Source organism: Pocillopora damicornis, chromosome 4 (genome assembly GCF_964200805.1).
Source record: "Pocillopora damicornis chromosome 4, jaPocDami1.2, whole genome shotgun sequence".
Taxonomy (NCBI): Eukaryota; Metazoa; Cnidaria; class Anthozoa; order Scleractinia; family Pocilloporidae; genus Pocillopora; species Pocillopora damicornis.
Genome location: NC_142673.1, coordinates 11,525,155 through 11,552,293, shown reverse-complemented (window position 1 = coordinate 11,552,293; position 27,139 = coordinate 11,525,155). Strand labels below are relative to the sequence as shown.

The 27,139-nt window shown below is 36.3% G+C and overlaps 2 protein-coding genes across 3 annotated transcripts in view; one reads left to right on the top strand and one right to left on the bottom strand.

Annotated features, from left to right (window-relative positions):
• Positions 1-9,353: 9,353 nt before the first annotated feature.
• On the bottom strand, positions 9,354-23,133 carry LOC113679713 (COMM domain-containing protein 10). The gene is made up of 8 exons (XM_027196678.2): positions 23,065-23,133; positions 18,100-18,190; positions 15,293-15,403; positions 14,845-14,916; positions 13,261-13,344; positions 10,237-10,344; positions 10,095-10,157; positions 9,354-9,655 (listed from the first exon to the last, which is right to left on the bottom strand). The coding sequence occupies exons 1-8, from the start codon at positions 23,091-23,093 to the stop codon at positions 9,617-9,619; spliced, it is 597 nt and encodes a 198-aa protein (XP_027052479.1). The 5' UTR covers positions 23,094-23,133; the 3' UTR covers positions 9,354-9,616.
• The window catches only part of LOC113679712 (ubiquilin-1), a 22,583-nt gene continuing 18,141 nt past the window's right edge, over positions 22,698-27,139 (top strand). Inside the window, exons 1-7 of one of the 2 annotated variants that reach the window (XM_027196676.2) lie at positions 22,698-22,987; positions 23,120-23,278; positions 23,344-23,446; positions 23,542-23,591; positions 25,344-25,385; positions 26,193-26,307; positions 26,733-26,758. In XM_027196676.2, coding sequence (XP_027052477.2) covers positions 23,174-23,278; positions 23,344-23,446; positions 23,542-23,591; positions 25,344-25,385; positions 26,193-26,307; positions 26,733-26,758 — 441 coding nt within the window. In that variant the 5' untranslated portion in view covers positions 22,698-22,987; positions 23,120-23,173. The remainder of the gene's footprint in view (positions 22,988-23,119; positions 23,279-23,343; positions 23,447-23,541; positions 23,592-25,343; positions 25,386-26,192; positions 26,308-26,732; positions 26,759-27,139) is intronic. The other variant, XM_027196677.2, reaches the window with a different exon arrangement.

The window sequence follows — 27,139 nt, the reverse complement described above, 5'->3', positions numbered from 1 at the left end:
TGAAATTTTTGCATCGGTTTGTATATATTAAAGTGGTGAATGGCTGAATGTTTCCCACAAAGAACTTTGGTGACGAAAACCCCAATTTGACTTAGCAAGTTGCCTTGCTGAAATCAAAACCTATAACAGAAGCGAATTTGTCATCAATATATTTTTTGTTCATTGCATCTCGGTCTGATGTGTCACTAGAATCGTAATCATTAACAAGAAGTCTACCAGGAAATTGTTGTGGTAATAGATTCAGTAGTTTTGCACATTCATTGAATTTGGTATTTAACCGGTTTAAATTGACAGCTTCATCGTCTACTGTAGCAGTTTTCGAGTGAGTGATTGTTTTGTCATTTGCGTCATATTTGTCATCTCGTCCAAGAAAACTCAGAAACCCATTTTTTTTTTCCAAATTTCGACTGCGTCAGTAAACAATTCAATATAAATTTGATGGGGGATTGTCTATGTCGATTACTGGAGTAATTAACAGTGCTTTCATCTCTTGATCAGTTTCAGATCTAATTGATTTTTGACTTGACCATATGTTGCGCAATCGCGATTGTAAGTACCGGATGACTAATCTTGGCATGTGCTGCTGATATAAATTCGTCGACAAATCGTATTTTAAATATCTACCATTGCCTGCTTGCAATTTGTCACAGTAATGAATTGACAAATGATTTCTCAGATAATTATTAGAAATGACGTAATTTGAGTTTGCACCTACATCTTTTAAATTTATCACTTTGCATCGATTTTTCAACTCGATATTTCTATTTTTTTCAAGATAAGCCGCATCAGCATAACCCTTGTTTATCAGATCGCCATAGTAACGGGATAAGAAGAATTTTCGACTCTATGCTCAGCAAGATCAATGTTTTCAATTACATTTTTTAATAAATGGTTTTGTTCTACGAATCGTCGACCAAAAAAATCATCTTGCTGATACAAACTAATGTCGTTATTCAAGTTTACAATTCGTCTCTTTTCAATGACATAATTTCCATCACTGTCAAGAACAAAGCCTACTCCGGGTGGTCATTGTTCTGCTTTAAATTACTTCCATCAAATATTCCCATTATATAATTCCTTTATATTGTTTTAAAAATAGTTTTCAATAAACTTTTCATTTTGCATGAAGTCTGTTTGTGAAAATGTTTTAAGAATGTCATAATACTCTAATCCTTGACTCCATTTGTGAAGAAAGTATATGCGATATAAATATTGACTGCTATTCGAAATAACATGTACTTTGTCTTGAATTGCTCTTTTTTTTAATCCTCTAGATAAATGAATCCAAAGCTATCAAAATACCACAAAACGCGTCTTTCTGAGTTTGAATTCATAAGGCAGGTCAAATGCATACCCCCGTTTCCCATATTATCTAATAAGTTGATGACGCATGGAGAATGACGATATGGTATACGTTCATTTCTAAAAATGACGCGTTTAATTGGAATATGCAAATAATGGAAGCAATTCAATATGTCATAATTCGGAATTGCACCGCGTTCGCCCCCTATCGAGTCCGCCCCTTCGAGTTGGCTCCTACCTTACGCCGTGTTTGCCCCCACAATTTTCGAGTTCGACCCCATCAAGTCGAGTTCGCCCCCTGATTGAGTGATATCCAGATGAGTTGATTTGTGACGAAGGCACTAGCAGAATGTGCCAAATGTCACGTCAGCGACGACCATTTTGAATTTCAGCAATTGCGTGGAACCTGCTTGGGAACTGGGTTGACGGAATCAATTAAATACTCTGCGTGGGATCTGGGGTTACCAGAAATAACTGTATACACTGAACTTGTGATAAAGAGAACCACACTTAATCAAAACAACATTGCTTAACTTATTATTCAGACTTGAAAAGATGTAAAACAACCTCGGTTTATCTAACGAACACGAAATGTGTTGATCGTAACAACCAGACTTGAGAAGATGCAAACCACGCTTTCATCGCGACAGCATTGCTTAAGTTGTTAGACTTGTACCCGTTTAGCTTTATTTATGAAGTTAAGACTGAAGAATTTACGAAAGCACGATTTGATCACGCTTTTGATTATGTACATGCTGATCCTGCTGCTTCACGGAGAGAGCCGCTTAACGACCCTCCAAATCCGAATGGTTTCGGAGCACAAACTATGCAGACTTCAGCGACGAACCTACCGGCAGCTGCAAGTAAAGATCTTCAGCCTGTGGGATCAGTACGAGAACGGTGATCGGACAGCGAAGCAGTTGCTGCGAGCCTACTCCGAACTTTACGGGTCGTGAGATTGCTAGCAACCCGATCGTCGAACGACCTTGTAGCCTTTCGGTTCGGTCAAATACAAAAACGGCTCCTGTAGGAGCCACCCAATCTATAAAGGTCATGACCAACGAAAGTTCTCTGTATTTCACTGTTTGACCATATTATTTCTTGTTTCCGGTCGCCCCAGCTCCCACGCACATGTAAACTTTCAAAATGGCCGTCGGTCAATTAAAATTCAAAACTTGTCTTGGTTCTAACTTGTTTGCAATGTTCGATAGTAATTAATTTAGACATGACTCAATCTGGGGGCGAACTCGACTTGGTGGGGTCGAACTCGAAAAGTGTGGGGGCGAACACGGTATAAGGTAGGGGCGAACTCGAAGGGGCGAACTCGATAGGGAGCGAAAGCGGCGGATACCGGAGCACTGAGGGGCTAACTGAACTTCGATACTGGCGACAGATATTTAGCAAAAAAACTCGGGAGTATGTTGTTTTACTCGTATTGCTCACCTCCAAAATGGTCGTCGCTGACGTGACATTTGGCAAATTCTGCTAGGGCCTTCGTCACAAATCAACTCATCTGGATATCACTCAATCAAGGGGCGAACTCGACTTGATGGGGTCGAACTCGAAAAGTGTGGGGGCGAACACGGTATAAGGTAGGGGCGAACTCGATAGGGGGCGAAAGCGGCGGATACCATAATTCGATACCGGTCTCTTTTCAAAAACTGTTTTTTTTTTTAAATATCAATTGACCTATCAATGGTATTCGGTTCCAGCCTTTGCTTTGAGGCATTCCTCAAAATTGACCTGAATAAAAACCTGGAAAAAAACACGATATCAAGATGCATTCTACTGAAAACGAAGTTAAGGCTGTTGTTATCGAGAGATTCAATAGAAAAATCAAAACAAAGATTTGGAAGCAGTTCACAACTCAAGGCAATACTATTATTTAGAGATTGTACATGAAATATTAAAATGATATAATAGCACAATACATAATTCAATCAAAATGACTCCCTTAGAAGCCAGTAGAAAAAAAGGAATTTTTTAGTTGAATCTATGTGGTGATATGGAGAGATCACCACCAAAAGCTAAATTTAAAATAAGTGACCAGGTTCGAATATCGTTAGTATAAGAGAAACTTTCAATAAAGCATATACACCGAATTGGAAATATGAAATATTCACTGTTGATGATGTACAATATACAAACCCGATCACTTATAATATAAAAGACGTAAAAAATGAAGATGTAAAAGGATCTTTCTATGAATCTGAATTATTGAAAGCCGAACAAGACGTATTCCGCACTGATCAAATAATTCGAAGAGATGATAAGAAAAAACGAGCTTTAGTCAAATGGAAGGGGTATGGTGATGATTTTATTGGTTGGATCGTAGTAAAAGACTGTAAAAAATGCTATGTGAGATTTTGAGCGTGAGAAAACGCCATAACAGCACCAGAAGTTCTAAATAATAGCTTCATGGTAGTAGGAGTATATGGATTTCCACTGATCAGGACTTTTTCAAGGTGTGGTGGCTTCTAAAGGAGCCGTTTTGAAGTTCAATGTTGTCAATTTGGAAGGTCAATGTTGCTTCTTCGCAGCCTTCTTGGGTAGCAGCACGGCTTGTATGTTGGGAAGAACACTACCCTAAGCGATCGTTACACCTGCTAGACGTTTGTTTCTTCAGTTATTTGTCGTTTCGGACGGCCAGGGATCGGCTTTTCTTTTGATATCCTTTGACAAAATCGCCTTAAGAGCGTTTGTCTGTAAAAATCAAATATATCGCGGCAAGGGTGGAATATTCGATTTCTCTCTTATTTTAATGTTAGGTAGGCTAGACTATAACTAAAATCACTGGATAATTTTTTTGGCAAAATATCTTTTTATAACAGAGAAAAATACAAATAACGAAATTCCGTTAAAATCGTCATTTTTAGCAGCAAATTATTGCACGAGTTTGAGGGCTTCGCGTGCAAAAACGAATCATTATCTCGTCTTTTAAACACTCAAATCTTCTTCTTCGATCTCATAAGACCTCACAAAATGATTTTTGTAAACATTGCGCTCTTCTTTGCGCTTAAAATAATTTAATTTCGAAAGCATGCATTTCTCTTCAGTAAAAATACTTCGTGAATAAAATTAATTTTCACCATGTGCTAAACCTTCAAATGGATTAATTAAGCTTTTGGTGGTTGAATTTCGAAAAGATGTTCTCAATATTACTGTAAAAATTTGTTTGGGCAAATGATTGAGAGCGATATAAAAGCTTTTCAAAGTCCGTTAAAATGCAGTTATTTGACCTTTTGCGGTCAACATTCCAGTCGCGAGTCACACATATTTTAATATGTTTCAACCTATTGCCGCAGGAGACCGATCCAGAGACCATTTTAGTGTGATTCTCTTGTCGTTCGTCGTATTTAGGTCTGTATAAGTGATAACGTTCGATGAAACCACCAACCCTGCCGAACACCATCTTGTTGTCAAACGTTCGATATCTATCTTCACTGTGGCATCTTATTCAACGGTTCAGTTGAATGCGAGTATTGCTCAGTTTACAATGCACTAAAAAATTACATCTTACAGTCTCATTCAATGCTAAACTGAGTAGACTACAAACATGTACGCCCTTTGAGTATTTGGGTTGTCACGCAATACCGGTGACAAAGGAACTTTAGGGGGCAGGTGAAGGGCAAAACTCCATATTATTAAGCACTATCAGAATTGAACTCTTGGAACCTACAAAATATTTTATTCTGTAAACATTTTTATAATAGTGTCATCTTTGTCTAATGACAAACAGTAAAATACATTTATTTATTGCAGGGAATTATTCTTGTTTTTTTTGGCGCTCTGTGCCTGTCGTACTTATTAGGGGTGTTTTTCTTTCCATTAAAATTGCAAGGAACACCCTAATAGCTTGAAAGAGAACCTTCTATACATTTTTACAACACCATGCTACAAAACGCAGTGGTGGGGATGTGTGGCTTATGTGAGGCTGGGGTGCTATGCTCCGTGGCCAATGGGTGGGGCTTGCATAAGGGAGTGGTATTATTAACCGCTGTTGACAGACCCAACTACCGTTTAAAACCATAAACTACAGATGGGCCAACATATGTGCGCTCGGCACAAAGTAAGGTCGATCTCATCTTCAGGACCGGTAAATTTGAAAGCCGACTCGTGACTTGCGATATTCTTGGTGCATGAAAGTAAAGGAACAATTTCCGTTTCACGCATTCGATCTCTAGTCTTGTAACCACAAACTCCGCCAATAAGCAACTTAAACGAACAACAACCTTCCATTTTTTATGTAACAAAGTTGAATGTGTAAGTTAGTGTATTTGTGAAAAACAAAGTCCGAAGCCCCGCCTCTAAGCGAACAATAGGCACGTGTAATTACCATAAACCAGGTTTTGTTTCAGCAGATACTAAATTTAGCTTTCCAACGAGTATAAGCCAAAGGCCCGATCTCTGCGACTTACATGTAAGAGATTTCGATGTTCACAACAACAAAAAAGCTTAGCAGCAGAGTGAAGTCTTTTTACTTTCCCCTTCCCCTACCCCCTAAAAAAAACTTTCCATTGTATGATTTGCATTGCGTGACGACTCTCCGTATACAAAACTACGTTGACTGCAACATATGTGTAGTGCCACTTTTAAAGCATCGATCAGATCTACCGCACCACAAACCGAACAACACTCACAGTCAACTGAACCGCTGGAGAAGATACCACAGTGCAGAAAGATGTCAAACGTTCTACAACGAAGGTTGGTGACAGTTTGCAGATTGACAGGCAGTTTCATCGAATGTTATAAATACGACGAGCGACAAGATAACCAAAGTAAAATGGTCTTTGGATCTTTCTTCTACGGCAAATGAGGTTAGAGCATTTGGAAATGTGTACCCATGTACATTTTCCGGCCTCATATGGGTTGAATCATATTAAAGTAGGTGTGTGACTCGCGACTGGAATGTTGACCGCGAAAGGTCAAATAACTGCATTTTAACGGATTTTGAAAAGCTTTCGTATCGCTCTCAATCGTTTGCCCAAAGAAATTTTTATAGTAATATTGAGAACATATTTTCGGAATTCTACCGCCCAAAGCTTAATCCATTTGAAGGTTTAGCACATGCTGAAAATTAACTTTACTCACAAAGTACTTTTACTGAAGAGAAATGTATGCTTTCGAAATTAAATTATTTTACACGCAAAGAGGAACGGAGTGTTTACAAAAATCGTTTTGTGAGGTCTTATGAGGTTGAAAAAGAAGATTTGAGTGTTAAAAAGACGAGATTGCGATTCGTTTTTGAATGCGAAGCCCTCAAACTTGTGCAATAATTTGCAGCTAAAAATGACGATTTTAACGGAATTTTTTTATTTGTATTTTTCTCTGAAATAAAAAGACATTTTGCCAAAAAAAGTACCCAGTGATTTTAGTTATAGTCTAGCCTATCTAATATTAAAATAAGAGAGAAATCGAATTTTCCACCCTTGCCGCGAAATTTTGAATTTGTCTGATTTTTACAGACAAGCGTTCTTAATAACAAGCGCTTAGCGATGTAATTGGTTATCTAAAATTTGTTTGTGATTGGCTGCCGTGAATTTCTTTCTTCGTTTCAGGCGGAAAGCAAATCTTATGCAAGCCTGACCTTCAAATTTTCCCAACATTCAAAACTGCCCTCAGTTTTCAGCCTCTCGCTTTCAAAGTGTACTTTCGGAAATGCAATCTTTTTTTCCGTTACCGCGATGGATGCGGTCTACGCCCTAAAATGCCAAGACCGTACCTTATACGAATTGGGAGGGCAAGTTTCTAAAGAATCTGTGGTGCTGCATCGGTGGGAGGGTACAATAAGGTCATTTGGTATTATCAACTGAGTTGATAATGTAAATTGGCCACCGTTAATGAAAGATTCGCTCTGACGAAGGGCTAACGCTCGAAACGTTAGATTCGAAACTCTGAGCGGTGGCCAAGTAGAGATCCAGTCACGGTGACAGAGAAAATCAATGAGAAACTCACAGTAACAGTATTTTTACAGCCAGAGATACCTTTACAGAGACATTGAGAGAAGGGCAGAGAAACCGACAATGATATTTACATTGACAGTAACAAAAACAAATGCTCTAGCAGTACAAGAGACAGTAACAGTGAGAGCGATGATGAAAGAGAGAACGATAGAGACCTACCCTAAAACTGGAGTCTTTCCCCAAATACTAATACTAACACTAACACTAACCCTCGTCCTAACTATAACTATAACCATGGCAAGGTAGAGCCTTTCATATTTTTTTTAACCCGGTTCTATCTCTGTTGAGTAGTCAGTCCTATTTACCAGGATTGGTATCTGAAGGCAGAGCCTTGCACTTTTCCCTAGGTTCTCCCTCTTTTGGGCTGAGGGCAGAACCTTTAATTTTTTTATTCTGGTGTTGTCTCTCCTTGGAAGCCGGTCATCTTGGACTGTGCGTTTGTACCGTTAGACGAACCAGATTTGAGTTGGAATCTCCACAAAATGAACATCACTTTGCTCTGATTGTACAATTGGTTGTCTTTACAGGTCAGTGATTTTTACTTAACTAATGGAGAAGCGCGTTAACAAAGTCATCTTGTTGTAAGCTAAAAGATTTTTGTTGTTACCATGACAATGACAGAAAGAGTGACAGTGGTAGTGACAGAGACAGTGACACCGACAATGAGAACAGTGACGGTGACGGTGACAGTAAGAGTGACAATTACTATAATAGTGACACTGACAAAGTCAGCGAACAAGGAAAACTAAAGGTATATGAGCATAAAACATAAACATAAAGTGCATGAGATACTACCACTGCTACAAGATACTAATGAGGTGCCCCCTCCCATTGGCCCGGTGGCTTCCTGGGTCTCCTCGACTTCTTTAAATTGTACTGCTATTGAAATTATTTTGTGTGTCGTTAATAAGGCAAATCATGATAAATGATGATGATGACAATCATGATGATGATGACAATCACGATGATGATGACAATCATACAAGGAAAGCTAAGATAGCGACAGATGCTAACATAACACTTGGACTACAAGGAAAGAAAATGCACGAGATACAAACGTAACAATTGGACACCAAGGAAAACAAAACATGCACACATTGCCAAGGAAAACTGAAAGTGCGTAAGATAGTAGTGTAACTATGGAAGAGAAATACAGCTTGCTGGCACTCAAAATTGAGTGGATTCAGAACACGCTAATGAAACGGCACGTTCATGTTTGAGATCAGGTAAAGTTTACTATGACTCTCACTGGTACAAATGTAGGGTACAAATGTAAGAAGTCATTCATATAAAACATCAATAGAAACAGCGGAATCAAAAGACCTAAAGCATAGAAACATAGCAGTCAATTAGCAACTAAGCAGACCTATGAGGGAATGACATCTAACAACATCTACGACACCTACACGCCAGTAAAAACAAACCAAGGCGCGATAGAAAAACGACACTTAAACTTTCAACTTCTTTCCTAAATGAATACTAGCAGTAAAGCAACTGAAACGTGGCGATCGATACACGATTGATTAGCCCGACTCTTACATTGTAAGCCACATTTATCAATAAAAAATATATGAAGAACAACGTTTTCTATAATATACGAACATTGTTTAAGGTGGATGCATGTGTTACTTGTAATTTAATAGTTCAATGGGACCTTGACCTTGGATGTCTGGTCGTATTTACGGTGAAATGTCAATATGGAAGGTTTGCTAACCTGTGTAAATAAACCAAAAAGGGTTGTTCGATCGATCAGTACCATCAGCTCTTTCTGAAAATATGCCTTTGCTGTTTTTACATGGGATAAAAAAAAATATGGGTGACAAACTCATGATTTCTGGCAAAATGACTAAAATTTTGGGTGACATGATTTCGGGTGAGATGACTTTCAGGCTACTTGACTATTTTTGCTCAAAACGGTTTTGTGAACTTTAAACATCAATTTTTTGATGAATCTCTACTACCACAACTTTTCGTGTGTTCTTTTCACCGTATTCTTTTGATCATTTTCATGGTATTAGCTACGTTGCCACAACAACTCTACATTATTTAAGAAGCAACCTTACTCAGAAACTAGTGTTACTCACAGAATAGTTTGGTTATCCCCATTTTATTATCATTGCATTATAATCAGCCAGTCAATATTCACCTTTCTGTCAAGCTTGTCTGTAAACACAAGTCACAGGAACCTTAAATTATCATCCAAGTGATATTGCCTTGAAGTAAAATTCTAAAAAAACTGTTTTTCATTTCTATTGACAGTTCAAGGTAACAGGGTTTAAAAAGACAGATCTCTGCAGGATAACATAAACAGCGTGGTTATTTGATGCAATGAATTTCCAAGGTAGTCAGCATTAACTGAGTGTGTCAAGCTGATTCTGAATGGTTTCCAGCTTAAAGATAAAATATCAAACAAGTAAAAGATTATTAATTCTATCTTTTTAAGTTTGTTTTAGTAAATAAAAAACATAACCTTGTATCAAGTTTTCAGATGTAAACAATATTTCACATTAGAGCAGCCCAATGTTGGCAGAAGTTCTTTTCAGGAACAGTGTAGTGACTTTGAGTATCAATATATTTTGCTACTTCTCTCAAATTAGCCCTGTTTACATCAGCCTTTTGAAACATTCCACCATCAAAATCACAATTCATTGATAGTTTGCTGGCACTTCCCCAAGTAAAATAAGTGTAAAGCAAAAAGTCTGATGCATGATTACACCCACTAAATGATTTCTTCATCCGAGTAAAAAGGGAAAGCCCAAACAGCAATAACATGAGTGTAATTAAGACCAAGAGTATGTGAAAAAAAAAAAAAAAATTGTCCTCGCATACCTGATTGTAAAAAGCATAAAGTTCTCCATGAGTAAATTCTAAATGGACTTGTTCTTCACTACACTACAAATGAAAAGGAAATAACTTAAATCAAGTTGCTAGAGCAGATCACAATAATTGTGATTATAAAGAATAACTCTACCTGGCTTCCTGAGGAAAGGTTTAGTTCAAACATGGCATTTGGGAGTTTCATCTTTGTCATACTGCTTTGTGCCATTTGAAGGTTTAATCTCCAATTTACTTCTGACAGCTATAAGAAACAAAAAGTGGATAACTCATCAAGTTTCACCTCAAAGTAAGTTTGGTGCTTGAGGAGCCTCTCAATCAATGGATTGCCTTTCACCCTTTCAAATTCAGTCTGCTGCTGAGGTTTCCAACATTCTACCTAAAGTGGGACAGCTTCTCAGCTAAATATTTGACACTTCTGAGCTTACAAGGCCTCCACAAACTAAACCTAGGTCTACCATAGGCAGCCCAAGTTTGTCATGTGAACTTCAACTTAATAAGCTATTCCATGTTACTGTTAAACAACATACACACACTACCATCCTCAAATTAGAACTTATACTTACATGAGTACCCCTTTCAAACAAGTGTCCCTTCTTAATGGCTGAAATGTTTAAATAAGTGTTTCCCCTTGAAAATGTGCCCTGTTCCCTGTCCCCTCTCCCTATGTTTTTGAAGAAGCAATCACATTTGCTTAACTTACTAACTGCCTAACTACAGTATTATTTGGATTGGCAAATAAATATTGTGCTACATGGTAAATTATTTTCATTTCAACAAGGTTGCTGTTTTAACCAAATTTAGCAACTGCAGACACCTCATGATTACAATTTTGCTCAGGTCATCAGCCCACACAAACAAACTTCATTTCAAAGAAATGTACATTGAAATTCCTAAATTCACTGACTGTAACCTTTTTAGAAAAAGAAATCCTCTAAAAGGATGTACTTATACTGGCTATGTTTTTTTGTTACCAGCCTATGTAAAATGTAAAACCAAATGTTGGGTAATCAGGTTGTAGCCAAAGAAAGCAAAGAGGAATTGCAGGAGAAATGTGGAAAACTGGTAAAGGTGAGAATATGATTGTTGATGAGAAAGGCCATGAGACATGGTTAATGAGCTCACTGACACTTTAACTCAGATATATAATGAATGTTTCCTGCTCATCAAAGTGAAAATATCATCTTGTGATCTTCCTTTTATGTCGCCATTAATTAAACACCTGTGCAACTTAAGGAATAAAAGCATGAAGAAACATGGGCTCCTCAAAGACACCAGGCTGCAGGAACTAAATATTAGTTTTCTTTAATTTCTTTCAACACAGAAATAGAACCAAGGGTTGGTGGGACACAGTCACCAACATAACTGGCAAAAGAATCAAATAACCAAATTATCTCATCCATCATCAAACCAGAAACTATCAATTCCTATTTCAAAGAGGTCAACACCAGTCTGCTGCATACTGCCCCTGAACAACTTCCAATACCCAATGGAACTAGAATTCCCACTTTTGATGTTAATACAGTCAAATGGTTCCTGCTTAACCAGAAATGAACCTCTGCAGGCCCTGATCAACTACCCCATTGGTTATGGAAAGACTATGCTTACCACCTTGCAGTGATTATCACCAAGATATTAAACCACTCTATCATGCACCAGTCTGTTCCTACACTTTGGAACACTACAAATGTCAGACCAATTCCGAAAGAGTCACCAATTACTGAATGCACACAACTCAGACCAATTTCTCTAACCAACACCATTACGATACTTTTTGAAAGACTGGTGTTCAAACAAGAAATATCAACAGAATTTGAGTAGACCATTAACATTAACCAATTTGGATTCAAGGAGGGGTGCAACACTACTCTAGCCCTCCTAAAATGGTAACATTTCTGGTTATCTACAGTAGATCATGACTCTTACTATGTGGACTTGTTGTCCTTTGACTTTAGTTAGGCATTCCACACAGTATCCCACAAGATTATCTGTAACATTGCTTGTGACAAGCCAAAGTCTACCAACATAAACCCATATTGGACAATCGGAAACAAAGAGTAGTTAGTGACAAAGTGGTCACTGCCTTTGTTGACATTAATAGGGGGTTCCTCAAGGCACCAAATTAGGACTCATTCTATTTTCTCTTATGGTGAATGATATTACAGCTGTTTCTCCAATGAACAATCTCCTAGTGAAGTATGCAGATGACATTAAAATAAGTGTCCCTGTTAAGCAAAGCACAGATACTGCTCCTACAAATGAGATGTCTCTCTATTATACCAAAACATGGAAAATGTGCATGCATGTCAAAACTACCAAGTTATCCCCTCCAGAATTACCAAGAATAAAAAGGAAATCATGCTTAAAACTATTAGAGGTCACGTTTTAGGAAGATGATGTGAACTGGGACATATATATTGACAAGATACTATCCAAAGCCAGCAGCTGAATGTACATTTTTAGGGTATGCAAATCCTATGGATATTCCAAAGATCAACTCAATAATTTGTTTAACTTGCTTGTCATGTCCATATTCTTGTATAGGGTGGAAGTCTGGGGTGCAGCTTAACAGCGTAAATATCTAGACAGAATTGGCAGGTTTCTCAAGAGGGCCCACAGGTTTGGCTATACCACAAAGAAAACTACTATACTTGACTTAATTAAAGATAGGGACTCTATGCTTTTTAAGAATGTAATCATTGATGATCATACACTTCATGATTTGCTACCTCCAAAGAGATGTTTGCTCTGTGATTGCAAGCATGACTTTATATTACCTAGAGTTAAAACCGAACACTTCAAGCATTGTTCCCTTAATATATGCCTCTTCAATTCACTTCACTGTATATAAGAAACTTCATGTTTCATAATGTTACAATGTTACAATTTTTATATATTCTTAATTATACTTATAATTCTCTTAATGATATATTGTAAAGCTACACATTTGTTGTTTCTGATTTATTAAAGTAAAATTGAGACAGACACCTGCATTGCTAAAAGTAGCCAGTCATAGTACTTAATAAGTTAAGGTTCCATTGCATGTGAGTTACGGGGTGATTCATTTGCAGACAAACCTTCACTATACTTGCGCATTCATGCCCTATATACCACAATTAAACTATGACAAAATAAATGTTTCCTCCATCATATAAACAACCTGTTTAGGAGAAATACTTCTTTGCTTCAGCTTTTCTGCAACAGATTTTCCATTTGCAGTCCATAGATTCACTAGAGCTTGAACCTGGCAATATCAAGAAAAGTATTAGTAACTAATGGGTACGAAATTTTATTTGTTTCTTCTTCCTGAAAACAAAAGTTATAGTTCAACACTTTCATACATTGTTCCAGACTTATGTGGAACCTCCAGTTTTCTAACTTTTGGTGATGTTTAACCAGAAAATAAAGGCTTCTTAAATCATATGTCACATGTTATAGTTAAGGAATAGACAACACTTTTTATCAGTTTACTGGCATAATAACCACCTCAAGATATTGGGAGAACATGAGAAAAGTTACTTCGGTAAACTGATAGAAAGTGTGATATTCTGCTTTTATAAAATAAACTTAAAACAAAAGAAAGTATGCTTAAATTTTCCACAGAGTAACCAGCATGATAAATTGTAGGTTTTTGACCAATCAGAGTGCTTGTGGTAAACTTTCTAATATCAGTGACTACAAGAGCTCACAAAACTGCTTCCAGATTAATAATTGAACTGACCTGGAATTATCAAATAGAACAGTACAAGCAATTTAACATAGTTTCCTTTGAAATGTAAATAGTGAGTGCTGCCCAATGAAAACACAAACATCTAAAAATTGGAAAGTTGTTCAGGGGTACAAACCTGTACTTTCACTTAAGGTTACCGTAGACCTTTAGGAGTATCTTGCAAAATTAGTTTGTAAACATATTGCTTTTCATAAAACCCTTTAAAAGTATATATCACCAAAACCTTAAAAAATGTGGAATCCAAATAAATAATCATTTTAGAGATCCAGTGTAATTATATGTGCAGGCAAGCTCTAAAGTAAAATATTGATGCTGTTTGATAAATTTTAATAACCCACTTTTATGTTTGCATGCACAACCAAACGAACTGCACAGTGTAAATCAACATTCAATATTCCTATCAGTTCCTGAGAAAATCTACTTTGAACTCTGCAAATGAAACATTGGCAATTTTTGTCAGATATGAAGGCGTAAAAGGAGAAGTTGGAATATCAAAAAGCCTCACACCCTTTGGCATTAATAGCCAGTTAGCATTTTGACCATGGTTTGTAAAAATTTGTATAATCTACATATATAACCTATTACTTCTCCTGAAGTTAGAGAATCTACATAAAACTAAAGATTGAGTTTTCCGATACTAAAATGTTTCAAGCTTATCACACCTTATCAAAGCAGTTGTTATTGCCGTCATGTCCTGGACTGATGAAAACAGTGTTTTAAAGGATTTAAAGTTATTCTTAATTTGTAAAATACCAGAGCAACCTCTAGAAGTTACCTTGCCATCACTGAACTTCAGTACTCTGAATAACTGTTTTTGATTACAAAGAATCTAGTATACATGTAAGTGATGTCACTTACTAATCAACCATGAAAACCAACTTAAAAATATTTATCACACAAAAAGAATTCTAAGCAAATATTATAAACCAACAATTTTTGGTAGAAACAAAATAAAAAAAGGGACCTTTGGACTGATGCAGAAAGAGTCTTTCATAGAGGGAAATGACAAAACACCTTTTCATCTGCTAATTGAATATCCAACAATTGCTGCGTCAAAAGTTGTGCTTTGGCATTGTGATATGCTGCCTACAAGACAAGGTAAAAGAAATCAAGAATAGAGTCATTCCAGTTTCCTTCATTATGTAAACTGTTGTCAGTGAACATACTGTAATGTAGTGCTATAACTAAAACTACAAATATAGAGCAATTTTTCAACTACAACTGCTTGTCAATGATTTCACCTGATGATACGACACTTTGAAATCCACTTCACTTTCCATCTGTTGTAATGACCATTTGATGTTGTTACAATAATCACATATGATTTTACATAAACAAAATGTTGTTCTAGTTTAAGCAATGTTCTTAGAATGCGCACATGCTCATTTGCATGCTAATACTGAGAAATCACATTAAGTCAATGATTAACTGAATTCCATTTAGCAAAATATATCTAGGTTACCTGTTCAAGGATAAAGGCTGCAGTTTCCAAAACCACATGAAGATCATTTGCCTCCAGTTCCAAAGCACCTTGAAGCTTAATTTCCTCCTCCTCTGAAAATGCTCTTTCATCCTAAGATTGAAATAGAATATTTTTTATAAGGCTTACACCTATCATTACATAAGAATTTGTGTTAGATTTGGCCAAAAGTTCTTTTTGACAAATAAAGACCAGAAAAAGAAAACATGGGTATAACTTAGCACAAACACCAGACCCTTAATGGGTTGCCTATGGCTAAATTCTGCATGGTAAGTAGCTAAATGAGGCCATTTCATTAAACAGTAGACCTTTCCTGCCAGGAGTTCAAAATTTCTTAGTCATGACTATCATATGAATGTAGAGGTCTGAAGTATAGTACCACTTGCATGTACCACAGCTTGAAACACCCTTCACACACACACACACACACATTCATGGCACTGCATGCCCGCAACATGCTAATGCACCTTGGTGTAATAAAAAATGCATGCATGTCAAATGCATGCCAGTTAATTAGAGCTCATTGAATGCAAGAAAATTTATGTGTAATAGGAAACAAAGATTGGATTCACAATTCTTTGTTATATTTCCAACAAGCTTGAGCAAGTCACAACACTTACTTTGTTTTCTTGTGAATTGAAAATTTGTTTTAAGAATAAAAAAAGATTACCTTGCACTACCTCGGCTTTTCTTCCAATAGCTTTTTTCTGGTCTCAAAAGTAGAATTATTGAACACTGAATGAAGTTTTGGAAGTAAGAACAAACTCCTACATTGAAAACACAATCATAATTGCTTTAAGGAAAAAATCAATTTGTTCTGCCTCCATAATTTTTTGCCTTGAACATCACCCAATTATTCCTTAATGTTTGCTAACTAAAGTGCAATTTCAGAATGCATAAAAATAACTCCAGATATTCCTCAATTAACAAAACAGGACAAGGTTTGATTAAAATCATTGACAATCAATCGAATGAAAGACTCACAAAGTGAACACAAGAGAAGTACTGTTTATGTTGCCCTCTTTTGAGAACTTGGCTGCCTTAAGGTGATTCCTCAGTTTTGCACTGCGCATCCTGTGCGCATAAAAATCACATAATCAGGGGGATGAACACACGCATATTCCAAGAACAGGGTAGTTTTTCAATCCCTGGACCAAGTAAAGAGGCATGTTGGTCTTCAGCTCTTGAATGGGCAGGGTGACCTACATTTCTTATTTCATAATTTTGGCGAACAAAATATCCCATTTAAATGAGAGAAATAAAAAAATCATCAAAGGGAAAATAAGATATACCTAAAAAGCCTGCATGAAGCCTATTACTCAAGGATGCATATCATGACCTTGAGAGCATTGACTCAAGAAACAGTTTAAGTCAATGTCATTTAAAATTACATAATTTTTCTATTTAGAATACATCAAATTATTCTATACTCTCAAGAATTTATACCAATCAAGTTTGTTTCAAGTGTTACTTTAAAATCCCTTGCTTCCAACTTCCACAAAATGCTCAGTGAAGCCATGAAATGATGTATGTACATGTAATTAGCACTGGTACCAGCATAATTAGGATAAGTTCGGCCCATCACAACTCTTATATAAACAAGCATGGTGACCTATCTTTTTTATTGTATTCTTTGAAATGAACACTGGTGGGGAACATTTAAGGACTACAGTTTGAAAAAATGTTCAATAACTTTATTTTCTGAAGAATCACCTTAAGTATTTGTGCATGACTCTAAGACAATCAAAGTTGGCTACAGGAAATAATGTTATGCATCTGGTGCAGATCAAATGGTGCCTTGATGTGAACTTCAACCATGGAATGTCTGCCATGACCTGGATTGATTTATAACGCTCTACTTCCTGCTCCTTCATGCATTTCCATAACAGTAGTTGGTGTTCTTGAGATAATAGTGCAAGTCACTTAAGTTTTTTGACAAGCTACATTAAATTTGTTCTGCTTCATCCAACTAACTTCCCAGCACTCAAATTATCTCAATGAAGAAAGCAATTACTCTTCTCTGATTACAATGCCAAAGAACTTTTCATGCAGTAAGGCTCATTCACATAAGGGAGCAAGTTATGATCAACTTTGCATTTTTCCATTATTTAAGAAACAGCACATCAATTTAAATACAAATTGCCCCAGTCATAGCATTTTTGTAATAAACTACACACAAATTCCCACTGTGAATAACAAAAGACAAATTGAAATACACACCTTTGGGTGTGCACATGTGTAACTTTTCTACTGCAAGCTCATTAACACAAACTCCCAAGCAGATGTAATTCATATCTATTACATAAGCTTGATTGGCATGGGTGCTGTTACAGAACATGCAAGTAGTACTATAGGTGAAGTGGAAAAAAGCTCTGGCCAGGATAATTATGCAAAGTTCTTGGTCACAACACTTTATTATCACAATCCCTGTCTTCATCCAGCAGTATACAACATGCAAAATGCGTACCACTGAACTCTCAAAAAAAATAAATGATGAGCACTTCTTTGAAAGGAAAACACCATCCAGGATGAGTATGGATATTTGTTTTAATTCATACTGTTGCAGCGAGTGGGATACATACTTGCAGCCAAGGGCAAAACATTACATAAATGCCAGTGAAATAGAATTTTAGAATGAAAAGGCAAAGGTCAAGTGTTGTCATCATCAACTAAAAAATAAAATTAATAAATTAAAAAACAGGGTTATGATAATCAAGTTGTAGTCCTCAACAATTTTAATAAACTGTTGCTCTCAACTAAACACATGCATGTCAAGTTGAGACACTGACCCTCAAATGAAGCTTTTGTACAATTCTGCTAAGCAAAAGACGAAACTTGGCAGTGTCTAAGCCATTTATTAGTTCAACTGCTTTCTTTAACCTGTGGAAAAAAGATATTTAAAGAAATTTGGTGATGTGAATCATTTTATTTTAAGTTTTTAATACAAAGTAAAATTGAAAATAAAAATAAACTTTAGCTTCACTTCAAGTGAAGCAGTGAATGTAGAAGTGAAGTCACACCTCAAAGTAATTTTTTTGGGGGGGGGGGGGTGGAGAGAAGGAGGATTGTGTGGAATTCAGGAAGAAAAGGGTGTGGTCATTTGTCCCTGGAATTGCTTGATTGCTATCATCTGGACAGAGATTTATTATTTTACAGTAGGATTTGGAACACAATTAGTAGAAGTAGAAACATGGTTTTTCACCCCAGTGCACTTTCCCCTTTTGCATTTCAACTGTTTTATGCCTGAAATTATTAAATCTTCCACAACATGAAAGGTGACATCCATTTATTTGAGAACCATTCCATTCAAGTTGACAAATGTAGAGTCCTATCATCAGTTTTTGTTTTCTTTTGATCAATCATGGGCCCTAAAAATTGAGAAAATTCCTTGTTTTTTTTGCCACATACATGGCAGCCATGTGGCTACTGTAACTATTTTTGGCAGTTGAAATACAAAATGTTCGCCCAAATATGGCTTTTTTTGTATCAAGACACTTTACAATTGTGATATTTCCAGAGTATGCCAAACAAGCACCTATAACAGTGCCTTCAGGTGCAGCTTGTTTGGTGCCTCCTCCAATATTGCAAAATGTAATTGCATCAAAGTCCAAGAGGAGAAGAATTGAAACTACAAGCAAAAGTAAAGCACATAACCATGGGGTAGTACTTATATTTTCCAAGCAACAAGCTCTAATCAAAACTGGAAAAACCTCATTTACCTGCTTCTTTAAATTTTCAAAACAAGGCAACCAGAGCTCTTTTCCATGGCAAGAAGTGCTTTGAATTTCGTTATGGTATGGTTTTGTATAAATAGATCAATATGTCAGATATGTTACCAAAAGACAAACCATATGAACCACACACACATTTATTCCAGCACTGTATCTCCATTTTTCTTCAAAATTCTTTCTTCAAAATTAAAACGAAATCTGTGTAACCTATATTAAGCAGTCAACCTGTATTTGGTGGTCACCCCACCATTCCTCATAGGTGACTTCTTGACACAAGTTCATCTGTATTTGTTTTGCCTATTATTAACTATGTTGAAAAGCAGCTAAGTGTTGTAAAAAAGCAAAACAATGCAAATTTTGATACAATCTGGTGTGCTTGGCGACAATGTAAGCAGTAACTTTCTAAAGGAACTGCCATGTTGCTTTGGTGAGGTAGAGGAGGTGTAACAAGATAGATTGGTTTTGTCAACTGAGCTATTAATGTAAATGAATTACAGTCAACTTGTCCACAAATCAAACTGCTCATGCCAACTTGCCAACTATTGCCTTTTAAGAGGTGTCCATTAATGCGAGGATCCTTTCCCTATCCATTTATTAATGCACATTTCATATATATGATTTATTCAAAGTCATATACAAACCAGTGTTTGACAACCGGCATACCGTTACATACAAACATTAAAATAATGAGATCTTAATCCCGAAGAATCAATTTGATTTTTTGACTTAAAAACAACACAACATACACAACATCACGAAATTATGACACAAACAAAATAAAACCTCTCTTACCAAAGAAATTGACATTTCCATGGTGTATTAAGTGTTGGAAAGGTGTTAGAAAGAGTCAATAGCTTCTAAGTGTTCGTATTAGACAGTGCATATGCCAGCTGCCAAATACTTTGGTTTGTATTGCAAGGTGAGTTGGTCCGCAGGTGAGTTGGTTGGATACCATGCACATTGGCCATTGCAAAGAGTGGCCAAAACTTTTTCATTTGCTCTGCTCTTTTCTCTCTTCAAACATATTTTCCATTCATGAATAACAAATAGTTCTGGAGCAAATGTTCATAAGTCAAGTCCCACAGGAATTTCTTGCTGAAAGCAAGCCACTGCACTAGATATGTTCAGAGGATCCTAAGTAACCAGTAGAATTGTGTTGCCACTTTTGCAACCTGCTCAAATTCTGATTAGAGGATGTTTTTAGAAATGCCTTGTAGACCCTACATGAAAACAAGAGTACTACATAAGACATATTTCAATTTTGTTCATTATAGGAAAATAGCACTAAAATAAAACCAAAGACATAAATCTATGTTCTTGTTGATGTCTTAAATTAATATTTAGTAACTGGGCATCACAAGATAAGTCACATGACTAAATGAGCAAGGAGGTGAGGCTGGTCTAATAAAGAATCTTTTGATTTTCCAACAATGTCTAAAATGCTTTGCTATACTTTATAAACAGCATAGAAATTTCTTTCAGCTCAAACTGTTCCTTTCAGATAAAATGTGCCGGTCACATGAATTTCAAAAACATGAAAGCAAGACTGTGATATTTGGCTTTGCTTGAGAGTTCAACTATACCAAAAGGAAACTCGCTACCATTCCCAACATAATTACTTAAGGCAATTTACTCAGAAGTATGCAGTGACAAATCTGATCTTTCCAAAAGATAAGAGGCAATGTGCCAGTTTTTTGATATACATGGCTATTCTGTTTCTGTTGTTCAAGCACATCCAATAAATTGATTAACAATCAGCACTATAAACTGCACAGAAGGTAAATACCAATTGCATTCCATTCACTATCACGTTTCACACTCACAACCATGCAGTTAAATCTATCATTCTTAAAACTTTTAAATTACTTCAAAACAATTCAGAGACAGTACTGTCTTTCCACAACCTCCACTAATTTCATTCAAAGGTGACAAAAATGAAGGTAACTTTTTGGTCATTTCAAACTAATTACCAACCTGGAACTTTCAAATGCGCTCGCTCATGATGCAAAACTTGTCCTTTCATTCACAATGTAGAGAAAATGTTCAGACATGAGAAATCCATTGAGATCACTGATCACTTCACATGCACCTCCACCAATGTCATCTAATGCATAACTTGCATTTATTGCAAAAAGTTATACATTGGTGAAACAGGAAGATGACTAGGTGGCTGATTACAAGAACACCTTCACAAAGTAGAGAACATATGACAAGGACACATCAAAACCAGTCCCTAGGCACCTACATCTCCCAAAATATTCTAAGCAGCATACCACTGTTTGCGGCTTTTCCCTTCTTCTAGGCAGTTCAGAAAGTCCCATGGTATCAATAAGCACTTTTCATTCAACTAATTTATTCTTGTTTTCTCAGCACCATATTCCCACCAATAGATTAGCTCCATTTTCTTTTTTTTCCCAAAGAATAATTTCTTGATGGTTCCTTCAAGTACTGGTGACAAAAGGGGTGCTTGCAAAGACTTGAATAATGTCTGAGAGCCAAGAAGTAAACCTCTGTGTTGAGAGAATGTCGTAACTCTGGCTGTAGCATCCATGGCATGTAAAATAATCTCTGCATCTACCCCCTCTTGTTTGCTTTGGAGCTAAGAAAATCTTCTCTTGTTCCCATGCATTCTGGCCTCTTACTACAACTACTCATCCCCTGTTTTGCTGGCCAGCCTTGATGGTCTTCTGTGCTTCTTTGCCTTTTTGCCCCTTTGTCCATGTATCTCTTTTTAGAGAAGATGGCAGACTATATCAGCCAAAAACCAACCGGACTCCCTTATTTTCACTGAAGGTCTTGAAAATGTGACTAAGTAATTTAGCTGCATCCACCACAGTAACTCTCGTGTGTACTTGTGTACTTTGGTTGACAGCACTGTTGTTGTCTTCATTTAGGTTCATGCGTAGTTTCACTAAAATACCAAATAGGGCACTCTTACATGAGCAGCAAAGTAATGTTCCATTAGCTGCAAACATTGATCTTGGCAACAAGGAAAACTCGTAAGTACCAACAACTTCTTAGTATCAATCTCTGGCCAAATCTTGAATACGATTATCATTCTTGCGAAGAGGTTCCTGTTCTTGTGCAGTGCCACAATGTTGTTTTCAACCCCTAATTTGATATTTCTGCCGGCAGTCTTCCAAGTGGAAAGCTTCTATTTCTACATAAGGTCCTAGAGATTGACTTTCTCCAAGGGAAAGGGGCAGGGGGAAGAGGTGGGGGTTTGTCTGATTTTTGCTGCATCATGATAATTTATCTGATCCCTAAAGAAGCTCTGTGATTAAGTTATCCCTCCCTCGTTGGCAGTTAATTGGCAGTCAATTATCTACAGGCTCCCCTTTATACTCTATTGGTAACGATGGATTTCCCCTTCATTTCCCCCTGAATTTCTGAACCTGAACTTAAAATTAACATCTATGCTGTTTATGAAGAATAGCAAAGTATTTTAAACATCATAGGTAGGTCAAAAGAAATGTTTGTAGCCCAGCCTCACTTCCATGCTCATTAAGTCATGTGACAAATCTTGTGACTCACAGTTACTAAATATGTGTTTGAGACTTCAACAAGATCATAGATTTATATCTTTGGTTCTATTTTGGTGCTATTTTCCTATAATAAACGAAAATAAAAGATGTTTCATGAATTAGCCTCGTTTTCATGCAAGATCCACAAGGGAATTTCTGAAACAACCTCTAAAAAGCGTTCAGTGGCAACACGACTTTTTGGTTGTTTAGGGTCCCCTGAACATATCTTGTGCAGTGGCTTGCTTTCAACAAGAAATTCCCACGAGAGTACAAACGCTGCCAAACTAAAAAGGGCCCTGCGACTTTGCGAGAGCATTCACCTATCACGGGTTTACCCATGTAATCAACGACTTTAGTAAACGTAAGATGAGCGAAGTGACATGGTGCAACAAAGCTAAAAACGATGTGAGCTTCATATAGAGGTATAACCTTTTTATAGTTAACTTATACCCCTAACTTAAGCTGAGTAGGTTAAAAGCTAAAAAGTGCCGAAAAGTACCTTAAAGTTGCTTGAAACATCAGTGCCATCTTGATCAGTTTCTTCTCCGTCTCAGTTACACAGACGAAGCCTGGGTACTAGTTGCGTTTTGAAAAACCTAAAGTTCATCATGGCTGACGACAGGGAAGGAGAAAATGGGAAAATAAATGTTGTTGTAAAAACTTCAAAGAACAAAGAAACCATTGAAACAGAGGCAACTGCAACTATACTGAAGGTAATATCTTGCAATTGATAACTTAATTCAAAGTATTTTTGATAATCTTCTTGCTTTTTTTCTAGTTCAAAGAACTGGTCTCCATCAAATTCAATGCTCCAGTACATCAGTTGTGTCTTATTTTCGCCGGTCGAATTTTGAAAGACGGGGATACACTGGCTTCTTATTGTGAGTCTTTTCATTTCATCGTTGACAAATTATATGTTCGAATCAGTGTGAGGGATTTCAATGTTCTAACTTTCTGGTTTTTATTTAATTTGCAGCAATAAAAGACGGCTTTACGGTTCATCTTGTTATCAAGTCGGATAACAGGGTTAGTTGAATCATTGTTTTACCCTCTGGAAAGTTCGTATTATTTTATTACCGTTTGAGATATTGCAATAAGTAGTTGAGTAATCAGAAAGTAAAATATTTCATCTGGATAGATCAAATCAGCCTTTGGCTTTAAAGTAATTGCTTTTTGGCAAGAAAGTGTGATCATCTTTAGATCTTTCTGTTATGTAAGCCATTTTTTATTTAATTCGCTGTTTGTTTGGTGAAAACGTTTCCAAATTTGTGGCATGTTGTATTAATTGAAGTATCCTCCTTGGTACGTCTTTATTGGTATGATCTTTGATTTAATCAAAGAAACTGTTCAGAAACTGTTCACCATTAGTAGAAAACTAATGATGGAAAACTCAGAGCTCTTAAGTCGATTTGCTAGCAAAGAGTGATATATTTCGCTGCACTGCCTTGGATTGTGACAGGGTGGGTATCACCTTTAGGGGGTGAGGGGGGTATGGGGCCGTATTCTACTGAAAAATTATGAAAAAAATTAAGTAGCTAAGACATGCACTCCTTTAATCAGAATGAAAATTTCCATCATTGGAAAGTGTTTGAAGCAGGTAGGAAGGGAACAAGGAGTAAATTATATCTGGTGGGATAATTTTTTTTTTAGGTAATTAACTAAAGCAGCAGTTTGCTATCTAAAAGTCAACAGTTTAAACCTGAAACCTTGATGCGTGAGTAATGATAGTTTCAGGATGAGACTGTAAGAATCTTGTCAATCTCAAATGGAATCTTGATTGTAAATTGCTGTTGGTAATTTGTATATGTAATTTCACAAGCCCTTGGGCAATTAAGGATTAATTTCACAATAATTTTTAAAGTTTTCCCAAAAGTGCCTAAGTTGCAAGGCAACTTGGGAATTTTTGGGAAAACTCAGAAAATACAAGTGAAATTAATCCTTAATTGCCCAAGGGCACTTGCAATCACTTGTTTATCATGTAAAGGGTAAAATTTTTGATTGAATTGCATTTGCTCTCAATGTCTGTGTGATGACACTTTTCAATGCAGCCACAAATGTTAGAACAAATGTAACTGATCAGTAGATTCAATGAACATTTTATTTTTAAAATACAGTTAACAAAGTTACATGGCTTCATTTGATAAATTGCAGTCAATAAATTGTTGCTACAGACAGCAAAAAGGCTCATCATGCCCTCTTGATTACTTAAGTGCCTGTGTGATTAAGAAAAAGTACCCTCTGTCTAAGCCAATCAGCATTCAATGATTTTGCCCCACATGTGATAATTCCAAAAAAGAGACCTCAGGTACTATTTGGACTAAAAAGCACTTTGGATGGGAGAATATTCTTGAGTTGAAGCCAGGGTAAACTAGAAAGAAAAATAGAAAGGTTGTTATAAGTATATTGGATATCAATTTATCCTCAGTATCCAAAAGCATGTTATATATAACAGATATTATATTACATTATTATATTATTATTATAAAAAGTTATGTTTCTTGACTTTAAGATTATTTTTTTACAGATGTTAAGGTATTCTCATTTATATCAAGATAACAGTTGTAACAAAATTTCAGTCTGCTAAGGGATGAAATTGACATGTTGTTCCACTTGAGAGAAAGCCGTAATTTACAATTTTACTTTTAAAATTTTGGATATGGCCCTCAAACTGTACTTAAAAATCATCATTATATTCCAGTACTGGTCCATCTTCCAATCTGATGATGAGCCAGACCTACAAGAACATATATTTAAACTTACCTCCTTTCCTTATATTAGGCACAGCAACAGGCTGCCCAACATGCCAGTGGTCAACAACAGGTACACCTTTCTTATTCTGGATATGATTTAGCTTGTGACCTAGAGGATGCAAGAACTTCTTTGTTTAAAAAGGCACTAGCAAGTGTCAGCTAGAAACTAAAATGGGGAGTAGACAGTGGAAACAGTAAATACTCAGAAGGCAAAAGTCCCATTTAGAATCATAATCCTTCAAGTCACCAGAATTCATTGTTTGCAGCCAAAAGAACAACAATACACAACATTTCAGTGAAAATGCTCAATTGTTGGGCTGTATATTATGATTTTGTGAACTAAGAATACCAATATTCACCAAGTTTCTTAAGGCCCTCAGAGCTTAAAAGTACAAATGCGAGTTGGTTAAACATACAAACCTTGGTTGCTAATTAAAAATACATTGAACTAGAAATTTATTGATCATGATGTATCCCTGGCATTAATAAAAATTCCAATAGGTTACTATCTGCAAATAAACAGGCTAAGCATTAGATCAAACCTGTACACAGCTTAAGGGTTATGTTGGAGTAGGAGTTATTTTTGGGCTGATAAGGAGTGGTCAAGGCAGTGCTCAAGTAATGAACTTTCAATGTACATGTAATTTTGGTCTTAAATACCCTGTAGACTTTTTGCCAGCCATACACCCTTTAGAATGGGAACTGAGCCTACATGTATAAACTGAACTTAACTGAGATTGTGCATGAAAATGTATTATTATGAGGTTTTTTTTGAAAATGTGAAAACCAAGTACCCAACAGTTTACAGTGTATCCCCTAACTGTACATATTTGAGTGATGGGATGACTAATTTTTATGTACCAAATGTGATATTCAGTCTCCATCAAGTACACCTGTAACTTCACCTGCAAGCAACCCGACGTCCCAATCAGTTCCTTCATTTCAGTCTGGGTTAGATGGAATAGGAGGATTTGACATGCTTGGAAACTCAGGTATTTTTTATGCCCTAGCTGTCTTTTATGCCCAGCTGTATGATTTTCAGACTGTTTCTTTTTACTTCTCTGTTAGGCTTGATGCTTTTAAATATTTGTTGTTGTTGTTTTTTTTTTGAAGATGTTTAACTTAAATGTTGGTTTTACATTTGGTTGGTTTTTTTCCCTTTACTATCTTAAGTAACCAGGCTGTAAGAATGTCGAGACATAAGGATAGAAAACTTAGCATGCCTTCAACCATCCTGTAACTATGTGTTGGTTTTTAGGCAGTTAATAGATAAACAGTTAGGTACATTTTCACACATTCTCAGATTTGCTTTCAACAAAAAAAAATTGCAGCTTTGACTCATACTGCAAATTTAAGATTATGATTAATGTTTTGTGACCATTTTTCTCAAAATTGATTATAATATATTATTTTTCAGGCAACATCCACCAAATGTCACAACAGGTAAGTCTGAGGTAGACACAATACAGTCAACACTCTGTTTCTACAAAGTAAAGGTCACTGTCACATGACCTGTTCAACCCTACTTGTGCAATCTGATATAAAACCATCATGAAGGCTGACATTTGTAGGGCCAGACAGGTTGATGTGAGCTAGTCCAGAAGACAATGTCTAGCCCTATTGCATTTGAACTGCTTTTTTTGGAAATAAAAAGAAACCTTTTTTCTGTTGTTACAAAAAATTAGCAACAGCATTAAAGATTAACAAGGAAATAACTCCTGTTTTTCAATAAATTGTAATTTTCATGGTCTGACTCAAAACAATAAAGGAAAAATTTTTGTTATAGAATCTTTTTGTGGTTTTTATGGGTGTGCCAGTTGATTG